Source organism: Myxocyprinus asiaticus, chromosome 26 (genome assembly GCF_019703515.2).
Source record: "Myxocyprinus asiaticus isolate MX2 ecotype Aquarium Trade chromosome 26, UBuf_Myxa_2, whole genome shotgun sequence".
Lineage (NCBI taxonomy): Eukaryota > Metazoa > Chordata > Actinopteri > Cypriniformes > Catostomidae > Myxocyprinus > Myxocyprinus asiaticus.
The window spans coordinates 17,271,116-17,288,526 of NC_059369.1; the positions used below are offsets into that span (position 1 = coordinate 17,271,116).

The 17,411-nt window shown below is 37.9% G+C and overlaps 1 protein-coding gene across 1 annotated transcript in view; it reads right to left on the bottom strand.

Moving 5' to 3' along the window:
- The window catches only part of LOC127417263 (C-Maf-inducing protein-like), a 53,482-nt gene that overhangs the window by 3,957 nt on the left and 32,114 nt on the right, over nt 1-17,411 (bottom strand). The window contains exons 5-19 of the mRNA XM_051657152.1: nt 16,160-16,201; nt 14,393-14,455; nt 12,947-13,027; nt 12,736-12,839; nt 10,350-10,454; nt 8,562-8,933; nt 7,588-7,653; nt 5,656-5,682; nt 4,062-4,110; nt 3,798-3,905; nt 3,580-3,696; nt 2,590-2,730; nt 2,269-2,316; nt 1,516-1,662; nt 159-264 (exon numbers count right to left, since the gene is read on the bottom strand). Coding sequence (XP_051513112.1) covers nt 159-264; nt 1,516-1,662; nt 2,269-2,316; nt 2,590-2,730; nt 3,580-3,696; nt 3,798-3,905; nt 4,062-4,110; nt 5,656-5,682; nt 7,588-7,653; nt 8,562-8,933; nt 10,350-10,454; nt 12,736-12,839; nt 12,947-13,027; nt 14,393-14,455; nt 16,160-16,201 — 1,576 coding nt within the window. The remainder of the gene's footprint in view (nt 1-158; nt 265-1,515; nt 1,663-2,268; nt 2,317-2,589; nt 2,731-3,579; nt 3,697-3,797; nt 3,906-4,061; nt 4,111-5,655; nt 5,683-7,587; nt 7,654-8,561; nt 8,934-10,349; nt 10,455-12,735; nt 12,840-12,946; nt 13,028-14,392; nt 14,456-16,159; nt 16,202-17,411) is intronic.

A 17,411-nucleotide genomic window follows, 5' to 3' on the forward strand; every position in this document is an offset into this window, starting at 1 on the left:
GATGGAGGGGCTGATGTAAAAGTTTAAGTTTTAAATTTAAAAACCTATATTGGTCAGCCACTAATCTGAATATTGGGGGTGTCTCCCACAATTTCTAGGGTGTAAACAGCCCTGCATAACTCAGATTAGAGTAGGACAAATGTTTATTGTGCTCTTACAGCTGAGGGAGAGCAGGCCTGCATCCGTGACTGGAGTCTCACACAAGTTCAGAACCTGCAGACAGGCCAGGTGCTCCGACAGCAAGCGCAGTCCAGCGTCTCCAAACTGAGAAAAGAGATAACGAAGTCAATAATAATAAAAAGAGAGAGAGATAAATTGAGCAGAACATTTAATAAGTGTACTGGTGCCTCAATTTAAGAACAAGACCATTACATCTAAAAGTGCCTAAATTTTGTAGCAAGAACATCAAATACATGTAGAGGTGCCTACACTGAAAAAAAAAAAAAAAAGATGTGTTTGATTTACTTAAAATACAAGTAGTATATTTGCATCAGGCTTTTTAAGTAAATTCAACTTATGGTCATTTTATGTCAGCAAAACTACAAAACCTTTGTTAGATATATACAAACGCGTCAGTTCATTCAAATTTATTTACTTAAAAATGTCTGTCACACGAATAAGATTTTGCAACTAATAGCAAGTTGTTTCAAATTAACATTTGTCACTGTTTCTACTTAATCTACTTGGCTCTAAAGAAAATAATAACTGAGGTCAAGCACTAAACTTGATTCCCCAAAGAAGTACACATATAACTGCACTTCAGCAATGCACATTTACATGCACAAGGAAAAATGGCATAGACTGAACTGGATCAGAGTTGACAACTAACCACCCTAATGGTGACCACACAAAACAGCTATTTACAGTAAAACAACAACAATAATACTAAAAATAGCTAAAATCTCTATGAATTCTTTTTAACAACTAATTAAATGCCAGCATAAATTATTTTGACCAAACAAACATGCTTAAATTATTCAAGCACTACAGCTTATGGGTATTCCCCACAACCTCAGGTCTGTACTTGATTATTTGAGTAAGCAGTACTTAAAATCTTAATTTTTTGGATTTGTAAGCTAAAGAAATTCAAGGAACTGATTATTTATTTACTAATAACTCTCTAAGTTCACCTTAAAATGTATATTTTGTGTTGTACACATTCATGAAAATTAAAGAAAGTTAAAATTTTTATAAATATGTACATTTCTGAGTAGAAGCTATTTATTTTTACACATTATGGTTGTTGAGCCAACAAATCATTGTTGTTTTTTTCAGTGTAAATTCACAAAAAAAGCATTGTTCGTGAGGTAGCATATTGCGATATACTGTAGTACTAGGATGGTGTCAACTGCTTTTAAACTCGAATAGCTACTTGTTCAGAGACACACTTGCTATAAGCTGCAAAACAGTAGAGATTTTTAGAACTATGGGTACTGTGGAATAGGCATAAGGAGAGAGAGAGAGAGAGAGAGAGAGAGAGAGAGAGAGAGAGAGAGAGAGAGAGAGAGTTGAGACCTGGGTGGACCACAGGTTGAGCTGTTTGAGGGATGGCAGCTTGATGAGCTGTTCGGCGCAGGCACTGGTGACGTTGGTGAACGCCAAGCTGAGGTTCTCTAGGTTGCCGAAGGATCCTGAGCTCAGCAGACGAGCCAGGTCAGCATCCTAGAAAGAAAAATACAAGTGTTGATGGAAAAGGCTTGTGGTACATTTCACTCTCCAAGATGCAGTCATGAAGCTTATTGCATGGGCTGCTGGAAACCTTCATTCTTATTGGTCAGTCATTGCATTCTGCAGTCAAATATTTTTGTATATTGACTGCTTGACTGTTGTCACAGGCAACTGATTTCCTACATAGCTGTGCTAGTTACATGTCTCTCTAATCACTCTGCAGTCCCTTTTTTATGCTTAGTAAAATAATTACAACTCAAATTAACATTTCATGTCCATTTATTTTTTTATTAAGCAAGTAGCTGTGTAATGGGCAGGATAATGTACAGTCAGCAAGTTATTGTTGAAAAATAAACCTCTTCAGGGTGACAAGTCCTGATCATCCTGTCTGGGTTTATTTTGCAATAATGACTGGTTGGCTCTCAATTATCCCTTACTTATTCAAAAGTTGCTAGCTGAGGTAATATGAGAAAAATACGTGGACCTGACTCCCCAAATTAAATACGCAATAAAACATTCTCTTAGAGCAGAATGCTTAGGGGGAGGAAGACTATGGAGCACATAGATAGATAGTAATTCTTTGCACAAACACACACTCACCGTAGATTTTGAGGGCAGAGTGAGTCGAGTTGGTCCTCCTTTTCTTTGCTAGAGAGAGTGAGAGACAGAAAGGCAGAGCTGTTCAAACACCAGGTGGCACTTGAGAGTGCATTCAGCGCTGTCTACATAGGAAGGCTGTAAATGGGTCACTTGTGTGTTTCTGTGACAGTTGGGGCACTGCGTTAAACCAACAGGCAGAGCTTGCACTCTGACGACACAGCTATGACTGTGCGAAATGACTGGCAATCGTATTAGCCAAGTCTGGGCATTGCAATAAAAAAGTCTCAGGTGTTGATTTGTGAAACTGGTTTGTGCACTCACCAGTTCTTTAAGCTCCCTCTGTCTGTCGCACAGCTGCTCGTACATGCGCAAGCCCACCTGGGTGCTCTCCAGAGTAGAGATGATCTGTAGCTGTGTGTCCTTGTTCTCTATGATGTTGTATTCCAGCATCAAGCACAGGATCTGCTCAGAACATACACAAACACAGGGATGAATGCTACATCAAGATACGCATTGCACTACGGTACAGAGTGCATAAGTGGTAAGAGCACACACTTGCCACAGAGAAATGGAGCTTCATAAGAGAACGATTTGAAACACTCTTTATGGACGACAACACCATTAATGGTCACTCTCACATGCCAAACAAATAGTGCTCTTCACGTGAAATGCACAAGAGACTGGACTAACACTTACTGTTGATTCTAAAGGTCTGATGTTAGCATGTTGCTAAGCTAATGACTTTTATGTGCCATCTAGAGGCAGGGTTTTCCTAAAATACATACATACATACATACATACATACATACATTTCCTACAATAATTGACCAGCAGGGGTGCATTAATGCAAGGGCTTACACAGGCTGAAGCCCAGGAGCCCACAATTTCCAGACGGGCCATTCGTGCCATCCGCCACCCCATGCACACTTCCCGCAGGAGATGCTGATATAAACACGGAGACGATGTGCAATATTTAAGGCCGTCCGTGTAGCACATGTTCATAGAATAACCCTCCCCACATGCACAGGTCCACACAAGTTACATAAAGGCAGCCAATCAGATTGGAACTGCAGATTTACAGCCACCTCTTGCCATTTTTGTGTGCAATTTGCATTAGACGGTCAGTGAATACACACTATGAACATGCCCCCGAAAGCTGAGTCTACCATAAACAAGTCATCTTTGAAAGCAGCATAATTTTGCTGCCTATTGTTTAGAAATGCCTTGAGTCAAAGTGTGCCTTTGATGCCTAAAAATGTAGCCTAAGAGGACAGTTCACTAGAGTTTTGAGCAACAGTCAGTCATTTGTACCTCCACCATTGTCTGGTTCCCCCTCAGGGCCAAAAGCATGCAGGGTCCCAGTTTATTTTCGGCCAGGGACAGAAGAAATTTCTTCGTCTTGTAGCAGGAGCCCATGAGGATGTGGACCTGTGAGAAATGAAAGATATCAGACCATAAAAGTAGCTACAGTGGCAGGACAAAAGACAGTTAAGGAAGATATCTCTTATTTCATAAGAACACTTTCATACCATGCTAGCAAACAGCTCTCCGTCATCGTCGCAAGCTACGCCTCCTGGACTGTAGAGCTGGAACCACCCGTCTTTTCCAGAACGTACGCTGAGCAAACAGGAGTGGACCTGTGAGAGAAACACACACATTCACAAACGTTGAAACAAGTTTAACAAACCATTTTATTGTTTACTAAGACTATAGTAGCAATGTTAAGTAAGCATTGTATTTAAGATGTTAATCGAACAACAACCTTGCTGCAAACTACAGCTTGCATGTCTCACCTCTTGTCTGGGGTCCTCTGCAAACCTCTGAATGACATATTTGAGTTCTCTGTTAAAATAAATAAAACACAACAGGTCTGTTAGATGACACTAAACATGTCAGCTTAAACTAACACTAATTAAGTTTCATAATTCAAGACACGCAACTTTCAGAACTTAAAGAAATGTTCAGGGTTCAAAACAAGTCAAGTTCTATCAACTAATATGCTGCTGCTGCCGCCGAGTACCACATAAGACAATTTTTCATTTCCCAGCTAGTAAAAACAAGCATATATCACATTAGCCACTTTTCCACCATCGGGCCGAACGGTTCTGAGCATGACATGATTTTTAACCATTCTCAACCTGGAATTCTCGGCACAGTTAGCTAACCATACTCAACTGTTCTCAACCGCGCTGGTGGAATGGGTTTAGTACGTGGCAACTCATTTAGTGTATCTTCATGATTTTATTATGATGGTCAGGGAAGTAGATTACTAGCTCATTTAAACTCAAAATACATCGATATATTCTCATATATATTTTCATATAATACTTATATCATATTTTGTCAATAAATATTCTTTTTAGCTAGTCTGGGAACTTTTAACTTTCTGCATGTTCGTGTCTGGTGGCAAACACAAGCCCTCAGCAAATGATGGAAAACCTAGCACCTTTTTCACTTTATTTTACTTTTTGCTGTATTTTAGCAGAGTAAAAAAGCAGTCCTAAAAACTGGAATATGCTATCATCCCCCATAGCGTGCCGCACTCACTCTAATGTTTACCTGTCATGGTGTTGCCAAAAGATGGATCTGTTATGTACCACAGTGGAAAAAGTAAAGCCAGCTGGCCAGAATCAGCATGGAACGGTACAGTTTTTTGATGAGAACTGTTTGACCAGATGGAGGAAAAGCGGCCAAATTAATGCTCATTGGAAGTCTATGGGGCACGATGACCGGAGGGTTTAAAAGCAGAAATATGCAGTCATATTTTTGTTAAAATGTAGCAATTATAATAATTCTTTCATTCAAAAATGTGTTATCTGATCTGTAAAATAGTCTAAAACGCCTTTTTAGCAGTGCAATCACTGTTGTGGGTAGATCGAACTTCTGGTTATGTGTTACCATCCTAATTTCTATATGTAAATAGACCCTTTCTGGTCTCCTTATGCTTATAATATCTGTCTGGCTTTACATGGTCATGACATGAGTTGAAAGATTAGATAACACTTTGCAGACAAGACTAGCAATGGATTCTACCACATTAGTCTCTTGATAATACGTATGAATTGTTGCACAGTGGCTATACTTTTGAAACTGTGTATTTAATGGTTTGCCTGATCTTGTGTATCTCTATTGCAAGTGCCTTACTTTAACTGCTATTTTTGCTTTATTTAAAAAACTGAGGGATGATTAAAATGTGGTATGGACACTATGCCACAAATGCTGTTGATAGAGATTAACTTGTGTTAAACCCAAAACATTCCTTTAACAATTACTGAAACTCAGGCAAATCAGATTGTTGGTCACTGATGTTTTATATAAAACCTTTTATAGTGTCTCTAATGTTCTGTATGTCCTGTATACAGTAGGGGCATTACTGATGTCACTTACTTTGTGAATTTGGCATGTGCAAGGGCCCTGGAGAGGAGAGAACAAACAGAGAAAACATGTTTGAATCAGACACACGCAAAATAGAGTGCCGTCATTCCACAATAATTACACAAGTTGCTTTCTGAGCCTGCAGACGTTCTTGCCTTGACACGCATGGTGTTACAATTTCAAATCATCACAAGTGTTTCGTGTGTGTCTGTGAGGACTTCATAAAGTGTTTTGCATGTGTTTCATGAGTGCTCTGGGATGTGTCTGGCTGTTGTTAACTTTTTCTAATGAAGGCTGGAAGCTCGGCGTGGCATACGAGCGCAGGTGAGCCCCCCACCTGTGGCAACCGCAGGGCTCTGTAAGAGATCTGTAATGATGCGGCCCGTCCTGCAGGGCCAATTACAGGAGCCACAGAGGACCTCTGCCAATACCCACAATCCCACTGCAGATCCCTGCTGTGGCTCGCCCACGTCAGTGCACTCCCCTACATACCACCCCTCTTGAGACCAACCCACCTCACGTACACAAAGATCCTGATCCGAGTCTTTCTCCATGTTACGAAGGGAAACACAGAGAACGAGAGAGAGAGAAAATGAAGTAGGCCAAAAGAATAATGGCATAATGGCCAAAAGAGTGATTTCTGCAGAGCTGGATGCTAGACTCTGTGTTTTAGCATGCACCTCGGCTTAAACAAATCAGCAAATTCTGGCCTCAATGATTACCATTTTTACTGTTAATTGTATTATTTGTACTGGTGTTGTCATGTTTGTTCCCTTTAAGTAATTTCATGTGATGATAACTCAAAGTGCACTAACAGAGTGATTCTCCTCATCGTGTTTTGTCTGTGGAATGTTCAAGTTGAAAATCTTGATTTGTTATATGCATGACCCAAGTTGTTGTTTTCTTATTCTGCAGAGGTCCTCATTTTTAAATATCGATTGCAGAAGCATCTTCTAATTTACACAAGCATTATTCTAAGCACAAAAGGCAACCAAACTACATTACTGCCATAATGCAAGGGACTTCAACATTTCTAAAATGAACAACTAAATAAAATAAATGCATTTAAAGGAATAGTTCACCCCAAAATGAAAATTCTCTCATCATTTACTCACCCATATGCCATCCCAGATGTGTATGACTTTCATTCATCTGCTGAACACAAATTTACATTTTCAGAAGAATTTCTCAGCTCTTTTGGTCCACACAATGCAAGTGAATGGGTGCCAAAAGTTTGAAGCTCCAAAAATCACATTAGTCAGCATAAAAGTAATCTATAAGAGTCCAGTGGTTAAATGTCTTCAGAAGCAATATGACGTGTGGGTAAGAAACAGATCAATATTTAAGTCCTTTTTTCCTATAATTTCTCCTACCTTCTCACTCAATCTCCACTTTAACTTTCACATTCTTCTTCTTGTATTTTTGGTGACTCACACACATGCATATCGCCCCCTACTGGGCAGGGAGAAGAATTTCATGCAAAAAAAAAAAAAAAAAAAGACTTAAATACTGATCTGTTTCTCGCCCTCACCTATCATATCGCATCAGAAGATATGGATTAAAACACTGGAGTCATATGGATTACTTTTATGATGGCTATATGTACTTTTTGGAGCTTCAAAATTTTGGCACCCATTCGCTTGCATTGTATGGACCTACAGAGCTGAAATATGCTTCTAAAAATCATAATTTGTGTTCTGCAGAAAAAAGAAAGTCATAAACATCTGGGATTGTTTTACTGTATCCCTTTAATATTAATCTCTCCTATCCCTCTCAAGCAAATGATTACCCTTCTGCTGAATAATGTGACCAGTGCCTAAGGTATGTCTATTATAAACAGTTGAAATTCTAATACATCAGTTGACGCACAGCAACTGATCCCAAAGAAAACCATTGTGGCAGAAGATAGGCAGAACGTGATGAGAAGGATGTAGCCATTCTTACTCTTTTGGGAAGGGGATGGGTTGAAGCAGGCTGGCCAGTGCTGGTCTCCAGTCATCATAGTCTGATCTGCAGAGAGAAAAAGACCCAAAAATTAGAGAGTCAGAAGCAGGACAAGAACAGGGGAGAAAAATAATTTTGTGTGACTGGGCAATGGCTGCTGCTTAATGTGAAAGATGAAAACTGCCAGGCCCAGTTGTGATCTGCAACCAGATGGCTAACAATAGGATCAGGTGTAGGTGGTAATGGCTAAAACAGTATTGGGACAATGTAGTAACAAAGTGACTGTTTTAAATATGCAGGCTGGCTTGAGGCATTCAAAAGATTCAGCATGGCTGAGTTTGCTATTTTATTATTATCCCAAAACAATAATTTGTACACTAGGCTAATCAGTAGTGTTGGGAAGTAACTAACTAAAAGTAGTGGTGACAGTAGCTCAGCTGTTTTCAATTCGGCGAATTTGATGAATCAGTTTGTTCTCAGTGTTCATTTCAAGAAACTGGTTCAAAAATAGATTCCATTCTGCGATTTATTTGCGTCATCACTCCCACAAGTCCCTGTGCCCTGACTGCATATTTAGACTCAATACAACTTATAAAACACTTACTGAAAAACATACTGTCCAGTAATAAAGTTTGATGCTGTCACATTAATTGAGATCCTTGAGCAACAAAAAATACTTTTGAAAATTATTTTATCTGATAATAAATTTAAAAGATTTGATCCCCTTAAATAGCTTTAATGTAGTTAGCAACTCTCTGTTCCTACCTTTGCAAAAGTATAGCTTGACTATTGTTTAACTATGTAAAATTGAGAACTTTATAGCCTGACAAGCTGCAGTTTCAAAGTAGCTTTCCCAACACTGCCAATCAGAGATAAATCTAGTGCCGTTACATACATGCAGCTTAAACAGGACAGAAACCACAGCAGGCCGTTTTGGAATTACAACAGAAAAGATCCAGTATTACCACACTTACAGCATCTTGAGGATTAGAGCAAAACAGCCCAGCACTCTGTCGGCGTGGGCAGGCAGCTGAATGGATAGGGCGTTGAGCGCGGGGCTAACCAGTAGACAGTCGATAAGGTTGGGCTCACTGTCACCCTCTGCTGGGGCCTTACGAAGTGCGTTAGCGGTGTTGTTGTTCCGCTCCAGTTCCACCAGGATCTCACTGGAGTTGACGATGGAAGGTGGCGGTGAGAGGGGCAGGGCTGGGGGAGGGGACAGGGTGGTGGTCGGGGGTGGCGTAGGCGGCTCGGGCCGCAACAAACGCAAGGGCATGGGCGGCTTCCTCTCGCTCTGCTGTTGACAACCATTTCGGATCTCCTTGAGACTGGGAGAGTTGTCCCGACTGGCAGAGAGAGAGAGACAAAGATAGTCAAGAGGAAGCTCTCAATATTTGCACATTTTCATAAATAGGGATGTTTGTGATAAAACGATAATAGGGTCATTTGTCATTAATAATTTACACAATTTAGCTTACTGATTGTTGATTAATCAATTTCTGCATAAATGCATTCATTAAACAAGTGAGCAATTGTCGAAAAACGCATATACAGATATCTAAAGCTACAGTGCAGACTGCAGCTTGTAAGATGCATGCCATGTTACATTCTTGACAAATGCACACTGTTGGCTTGCTTGTGAAACTGAAGCAGATTAAACGTAATCTATGTTGAAGCATCATATATATATATATATAAATTATCAATTAGACTATGATTGTAACTGTTGGAATTATGCAAAGGTGGTGTTAATGAATCTGGGGCGCTGTAAAATAACACGCTCAAGCTCATTAGCCTCACGTGTGATTTGAGTATGTGTAAATACGCTACAGAGAACAGAGCTGTGCACAAACATATTTATTTTATTAAATCGCAGCCTTTGCGGTTTGATAACTGCACTGTCATAACACAATTTCGATTTTATTTTGATTAGTCGTTCAGCCCTGTAGTACCAATACAAGCATTTCTCAAGTATATTTATTTAATTTAGTTAATTTAGGTTACATTCACATGGTGTTTGGAATCTTGCACATGCTTTTTGCGATAAAGTTAGTGATTAATCGATTAACTGAATTATTAATCATTCATTTTAAAGTCAGTCGATGATGAAAATCCACATTTTTCTAGAAAAAAAGAAAGAAACGTTCACAAAACACTAGCGGCGTAGGAAAAGCTACTACACGGCCACAGCATTTGAAAGACCTTATTAGCCTAACAAGTAACTAATGGACAGCTGACTTAAATGATAACAAATGGAACATCGAATGAAAGGTTTAAACAAACATTACATGGTAAACACATGTAATTATGCACCTTCAAAGTATCCATGAAACTATAGTTACGGAAAATATTTAAATGGCCATTGGAGAGTGAGTGAGAGAACAGAGAGCAAAGAAAAGCAAATCTAGGGAGAGAGCTTTGAAACTCCTCACTCTCATGTGTCGGCAAAGATCATGGAAACTTTCTGAAAATAGTTCCTTATTCATCTCAGGTGGGCTCACCACGGCCCAGAGGCTCAAGAGTAATGACACAAACAGGACAAGTGAGACCGAAAAAGCCACTACAGCAATGTCACTACATTTATCACTAAAAACAGACTAAAAAGGTTGGAGAAGGGGGCTTGTGTATTTTAAGATGATTTAAAGCTATGGCTGATTGGAGACAGTAAATATGATTCCAAGAAATGTTTTCAGCCTAGGTCTCAAGGGTACAACATGTTTCACAGAGGGATGAGTCTGGACGAACCAGTGAATTGGACGCACCTGTTGATGAACTCTTCATAGCAAGAGTAGATGGCAGCCAGGCACACAGCCACGAGATTGGGGAGCACCCGAGGATGAGGGCACTGTCCTGTGGGACCATGCATGCTGTAATGATTACATGTAAGAAAAGGTCAGGTTAGCAGAACTCCTATGCCCAAACACATTTAGAATGACAGGCAAAAAAAAAACAAAGCAGTAACGGGAAGTAAGTGGGCAAGGCAAGGTCTTAAACCATTAAACTGACACAGTTAGACAGATAAAAGGATATTACAGTTTGTGTACCTATGAAGGTCTGTTCTTTGTACACAAGTGAGGTGGAGCCAGAATAAGAATGATTTTTGTTACTACAGAGTAGTGACAGACCAATAAATTGTCCGATATTTGGCCCATAAGCAATAAAATGGTATCGCCTGATAACTGTGCCCCCTTAAATAAGCGAATAATAAACTATAAATAAAAAAACATACTAATAACAATCTTTTTTTTTTTTTTTTTGGGGGGGGGGGGGGTAATTTGAGTAAATATTGAAATAAGCCTTAATTTAACTTTAGCAATTTTATATACAGTGAGGTTTCAAAGTGTGAGACCACTAGTGGAAATACTTCAATTTTGCATTTTGTTAATTTAATGCAGTTTTTTCAGTACAATTTATTTAATTAACATAACAACTTTAGTGAAAATTTCTCTGTATTTGGCATGTTTTTTCCCTTTTGTTTAATGACAGCATGCACTCGAGCTGGCATAGATAAAACATGTTTTCCCAACATGATATGAGACTCATGTGTGCTTCATGGAAGCAAGGAATTTGGAGGCCGGATTCACAAAACGTTCTTAAGAAAATTCTTCTTAATGACCATTTTCTTTTTAATTTCTAATGTAGGAAAAAAGTGTAAAATATTTTGTATTCCCGAAAAATAAAAAAAAGAGAGAAAACTTCTTAAGAATGTGCTTAACTTTTTTCTTAAGAGACAAAACTTAGGAATAATTCAAATTCTCAAATATAAAATTAAAAATTCTTAAAAATCCAAAAGTAACATGTTACAAGTTAGAATAACCTCACTGCTGTCTTAAATCCCAAGAGGTAAGATGTTTAATGAATTTACAGGGATGTTTCTAATGTGACGTGTTGTATCATGTTGAGTAGGAAGTCGCAATGGTCTGTTTATATAGAAATGGGATTTTAGCACAAAACACGTTTTTGACTTTTTTGTGTTTGATGTTATTTTTATTTTCAAACAATGTAAATGCATGAAATTTAATCAAGAAATTCAAACAATAAATGCTGCTTTGAAGCTTCCTAATGTGGGAACCAATTATGCTAGTCAATTCAAATAGATGCGCTGCATAGTGCTCTTATGCCACGATCTTTAGTCCACAGAAGAAACATAACAGTTATATCATTAGAAAGCTGAGATTGCCTGCCTCTTGCTTTCTGACATGATATTATTATCAAGCTTCCCAAGGAGAACTTTTTTCCTTGGAGTAATTTCCTCTAGCGCCTGTCTATTGAAGTTTTTGTTTCTTTTCTTTTCCTCAATGTCAAATTAAAAATTGTCAAATGGTTACAGCAAGTAAATTCTCCAAAGACGTTTAATGTCATTAAACTAACACAGCTCATGCACTTCACATTCATAAAAATTATCGCAAGGTGCTTGCTACTTTAAAAAAGTTTAATAGATAAAATTTATCGTTACTATGTAAAGTTGTTGAAGTTTTGAATGTGTTGTATTAGACAAGGCAACCTCATAAGCATGCTAGTATAATCCGACAATGTCATTTTATTCTTAAGAAAAAAAATGACATTCTATAGAAAATATTTAAGAACTTCTTAGAATTTTTCCTAAGAACTTTCTCTCTCTCTTTTTTTTTTTAAAGGAATGTTCCGGGTTCAATACAAGTTAAGCTCAATCGACAGCATATGTGGCATAATTTTGAATACCACAAACATTTAAAAAAAAAAAAATTAGCTTTTTTTTTTATGCTTACTGGACTTTGCATGACATTAATTGATAAATGAAAACTATTTATGGCATTATTTTTGAAGACATCCTTACTATGCAACATTTTTCACCAGTGCCTAAAACTTTTGCACAGTACTGTGTGTGTATATATATATATATATATATATATATATATATATATATATATATATATATTTTAATATCTCTAAATCCTAAATTTGTTTGTTTATATCCAGGTTTAAAGTATATTTTGAACCCCAGATTTTCCATGTGGTCTCAGACCCCACTGCAAGTCTTACTTCCAATCAATACCTGTTATTGGCCATAACAGTCAATCACTACAACAGAGTTCACTTGTATACAGAGAGACCACTTTCTCTGCTATGTGTGGGCTATGTGTTTGAATAAGGGAAAACGTCACTCACCTGTGAATAAACTTCTTGACCACTTCCATGCCAGCGTTGAGTTCATTCAGTGCCAGAATATACTCCTGAGTAAAGAGACGGAGTCTGGGGCATTTCCCAAAGTCCTGCAACCAGAGGAAAACACAGGATGAGAGTACATAAACAAGGGAGCTGCGATGTGTGAACTCGATAGCACCTCTAGTGTAGCACACACACACACACACGCACTTACCATGTTATGTTTGAGGATCCTCTGAACCACAGGAGTGAACACTTCAATCACCACCATCGACCGAGGACGCTCCCTACAGTGCTATGCAAAGGAACAACACAAACCATATAGATTAATACATATATTAATCAACAAAATCATTACAGCTAATCCCCTTAAAGAAATACAGTATCAGATGGTAATACCATGGCACTTTAATTACAAACAATGGCACTAATTAACATATTTACATCCCATGACATAACATTGGTATGTACATTTTCAAAACACCATGGTAATACCATGAGCAAAATGAAAACGCTTTATTTGCTTAAAAACGTTTCAATGTTGAGCTAGATTTTTACATGTACTGACCGAGTGGTTCTCGTCCATGCAAAACTTGCTACCACAATGCTAGGGTGTTGTGGGTGGTTGCCAGGACATTGCTTTATGGTTGATAAAGTGTTCTGAGTGGTTTTCCTGCATTGCTATGTGGTCAAGACATTACTGGAGCATTTTGGGTGTTTGTTTACTGGCCCAAGTCAAAACAGCCCCTCCAAGTCTCTATGGGTGCATCTCAATCAGATCCCTAGTTCTGTAGTCAGGGCACTGATCAGGGAGTCAGGCATTTTTTGGGCTGTCTCATACGCAAAATAGTTCCAGTGCACTGAAACCTTCGCTCTCTAAAAAAATCCTACAATGCACTGTAAAAACTAGGGAGCATCGCTGCTCACTATGTTCCCTTACCGGAAACACTGTCATGTCTTCTGAAGTCTCTCAAGTCGTTAGAAGACAAGCACAAGTGTAAAACTATGAAGTCCAAGCCTTATTTTCTCTTTTAGAGATGTTGTTTGTAATGTCATTCATTCATTATTACCATGAAAGTGAAACACTCTTTTAAATATTAGAGTTGTTAAAAGAAATGTAAAATACACTCCTTTATATTTTTATTCATTTATTTAATGTAATTTATCTTTCATAGTAACACTGCATGTTTGAATATCTTCAACGATAATGAATTATATGGTAATTTACACAGAGATATTGTTGATTAATAACAGCCGCGCTTGATTGCACAAGCTTGTTATCGTGTTGCAGGTGATTGAGTCCCAATGTTCAGTGGATGAACACCCTTGCCAGTGCCTGAATTCATGTTCACGATATACTGATTCATGACATAGGGAGCTAAGAAGCTGATTGAGATGTACACTATGATATTGGGGTCGCTAGGTATGACTCAAGTATTTAATGCAAGTCTATGTGATTTTCTTTTTTTTTTTTTTTTTTGGCTGTTTTGCATCCAACAGGTGTAAACTTTGTCTGATCACTTTGAAGAGTAATGGCTCATTTTTCCTTGGAACAAGGTGCATGCCGAAGTGTAATACTCATCCTTTAATCAGTAATCGTGATGACTGCACTAATAAACCTATTCTTCTGAAGAACAGCCAGGTAAGTAGCCACTTTTACCTTGCAGAAGAATTCACACAGGTCAGGTGGAGGGTGGTTATTCTCCAGCAAGGGTGCGATGGCCTAAGGATAGATTATAACCATTAGTCACCTTCCCCACAGGCATGTAGAGTAGGGCTGAGACGATTCATCGACGTAATCGATTGCAGAAATACGTTGATTTGCATAACATGCGAAAAAAACTCACCTACGGTCATCTAAAGCGTGAGAGTATTTTAGCCAGAGACCCAACAATGTGGTGGTGTGTAAGCTATGCAAATTGGAAATGGCTTATCACAGCAGTACAACCGCCATAAATGAACACTTGAAGCAAAAGCATCTCGGAGCGCTTTGTCAAGACGGCAGCAAGGCAGCACCGTAAGTCCTGTTTACTTTTTGTCCCCACTCAAGCATGACATATTAGCATTTCAACATGTGTTTCTGTTAGCAGTAGTCACTTTAAACTGATTTTCTAAATGTTTCCTCATCGTCCCCATGTTAAAAGTAATTTCTGCACAGCTGCTAACGTAGGGTGACCATACGTCCTTTTTCCCGGACATGTCCTCTTTTTCGGACCTTAAAAAAGCGTCCGGTCGGGATTTCTAAATTTGCGAAAATGTCCGGGATTAGTTGCATTATGATGTGCATCTGGTCTAATACTTCAGTGTGTGTGTGTGTGTGTGCGCGTGCATATTTGCATTGCTTTAACCCCTCTTTGTAAGTCCCGCCTTCTCGCACACCAATCGGTCGATTATAAGAGGCTTGCAGCAACTATTGGCCAAATTCCTGCCTGTCAATCTCTCCGCGAACGTGCTGTTGTGTTCGGCATCAAACAGTTGCTTGACAGCAGCAGCAAATGACAGCTGACTGGAAACAATGCCCAAACGAAAGTGCAAATTTACAGAAGATTTGCAAAATAATTCCCATGCTTTCATCCAGGTCGAGATCTGTGGGAAGCAGAATGTATGACATGTAAAGTTGGCACTTATGTGTCAGTTGCTAATAAAGGTGCAAGTGATTTAGAAGCACACATTAGCTCTACGAAGCATAAAGGTTCAGCAAAAGGTGAAAGTTCATCAGGTAAATTAACAGACTACTTTTTGCGACCAGGTAAAATTATCACATTGCTTCATTTTCCATGGCCATTCAAAATAATAGCAATAGTAAATGAAGGTACACTCATGGCATCAAATATTTTATTTTAGTACATGGACATTCAAAAGAATGTTGGAAATGTTTATTTATGTTATGCTAATAGAGTGTCTCTTTCACTGTATTAAAGTTTGCATTCATAGTAACTTTTTTGTTGCAGAATAATGCCCTGCAGTGCACACTTTGATTCTTGTACATTAAGACAAGATGATTTAATAAAATATTGAAATATTAATGAGACAAGTCTTGTATATTTATTTTAGGTTAATTAATTGTTATATTAATCAAGTAATAATTATAAAAATCTTTAGAATAATCGGCAAATTAATCGACTAATCGGAAAAATAATCGTTAGATGCAGCCCTAATGTAGAGTCTTGTTGCTTTTCATCTGCATAACTTTTAGAGGCTACTCTAAAACAGCTGTGCATGCTAATTCTGTTTATTTCTACAAAGTATAAATGTCTAAATTTTTTCAAGTAAGTTTTACTCTAAACTGTTTCACGGAGCCTTAAGACACATTACGTAATCCTGCCTTTGTTAGCAACAGGGTTTCACACACTCTTGTGTGCAGAGGACATGCGTCTTTATCTTTCTAAAAGCCACTAACAAATTAAAGAAAAAGAGACTCACTCACCACTATAATATTCTCATGGTCCTGAGCGCTGAGGTTGGTGTTCTGGGAAGGCAATGACAAAAATGAATTGTTAAGAGCTCATTGGGCGGCAGTGCCACAGCTAAGTGACTCAACAACCAGCGAGTCCTGCTTTTAAAATGTTAATGGACTTCTTGGGAAACCCTATGTGACTCAGGGATACAATCCCTTGACCAAAAGCCTGAAAGAGACCTGTTTTTAGAACTTTCAAAATCTTCTTTGAGGTGAAATGCTCAGTTTAAGTGGGACTGAAAGACAAATCATGATCTTCATTAGAGGTTGACCTAATATATCTCGATTTTACAGATTAATCGGTACAATAGTTACTTTTGGAACTATCGCTTATATAGTGTGTGTGTGTGTGTGTGTGTGTGTGTGTGTGTGTGTGTGTGTGTGTATTATATATATATATATATATATATATATATATTTTTGAAACACTCATTCTTTATTATATTTTTTCCACATTTAAAATAGTAAAGTCATCAAAACTATTGAATAACATAAATGGAACTATGGGAATTATGTTGTGACTAAACAAAATCCAAAATAAATCAAAACTGTGTTATATTTTAGCATCTTCAAAGTAGTCACCCTTTGCCTAGAATTTGCAGACATGTACTCTTAACATTTTCTCAAACAACTCTTTGAGGTATCACCCTGGGATGCTTTTTAAACAGTATTGTAGGAGTTTCCATCTTGCTTTTCTTTATTATTTGGTCCAATTCATCAATTTCAAAAAAAAATTATTTATTAAATTTTAGTTTTATAATGAAATAAATTAATAGGGTGGCACAATTATATTTTTGTCTACAAAACTAGTTTCAAACATTTAAGCATACACCTTCAGATCAAAAGATTTTTAAGATCATGAGAAACATTTCAGTAAAGTTTCAAAACTTTTGACCGCGTGTGTGTGTGTGTGTGTGTGTGTGTGTGTGTGTACAGACACACAGTTGTGCTCGGAAGTTTGCATACCCTTACAGAAATTGTGAAATTTTGGCACTGATTTTGAAAATATGACTTATAAAAAAAACTGTCTTTTATTTAAGGATGGTGATCATATGAAGCCATTTATTATCACATAGTTGTTTGGCTCCTTTTTAAATCATAATGATAACAGAAATCACCCAAATGGCCCTGATCAAAAGTTTACATATCCTTGAATGTTTGGCCTTGTTACAGACACACAAGGTGACACACAGGTTTAAATGGCAATTAAAGGTTAATTTCC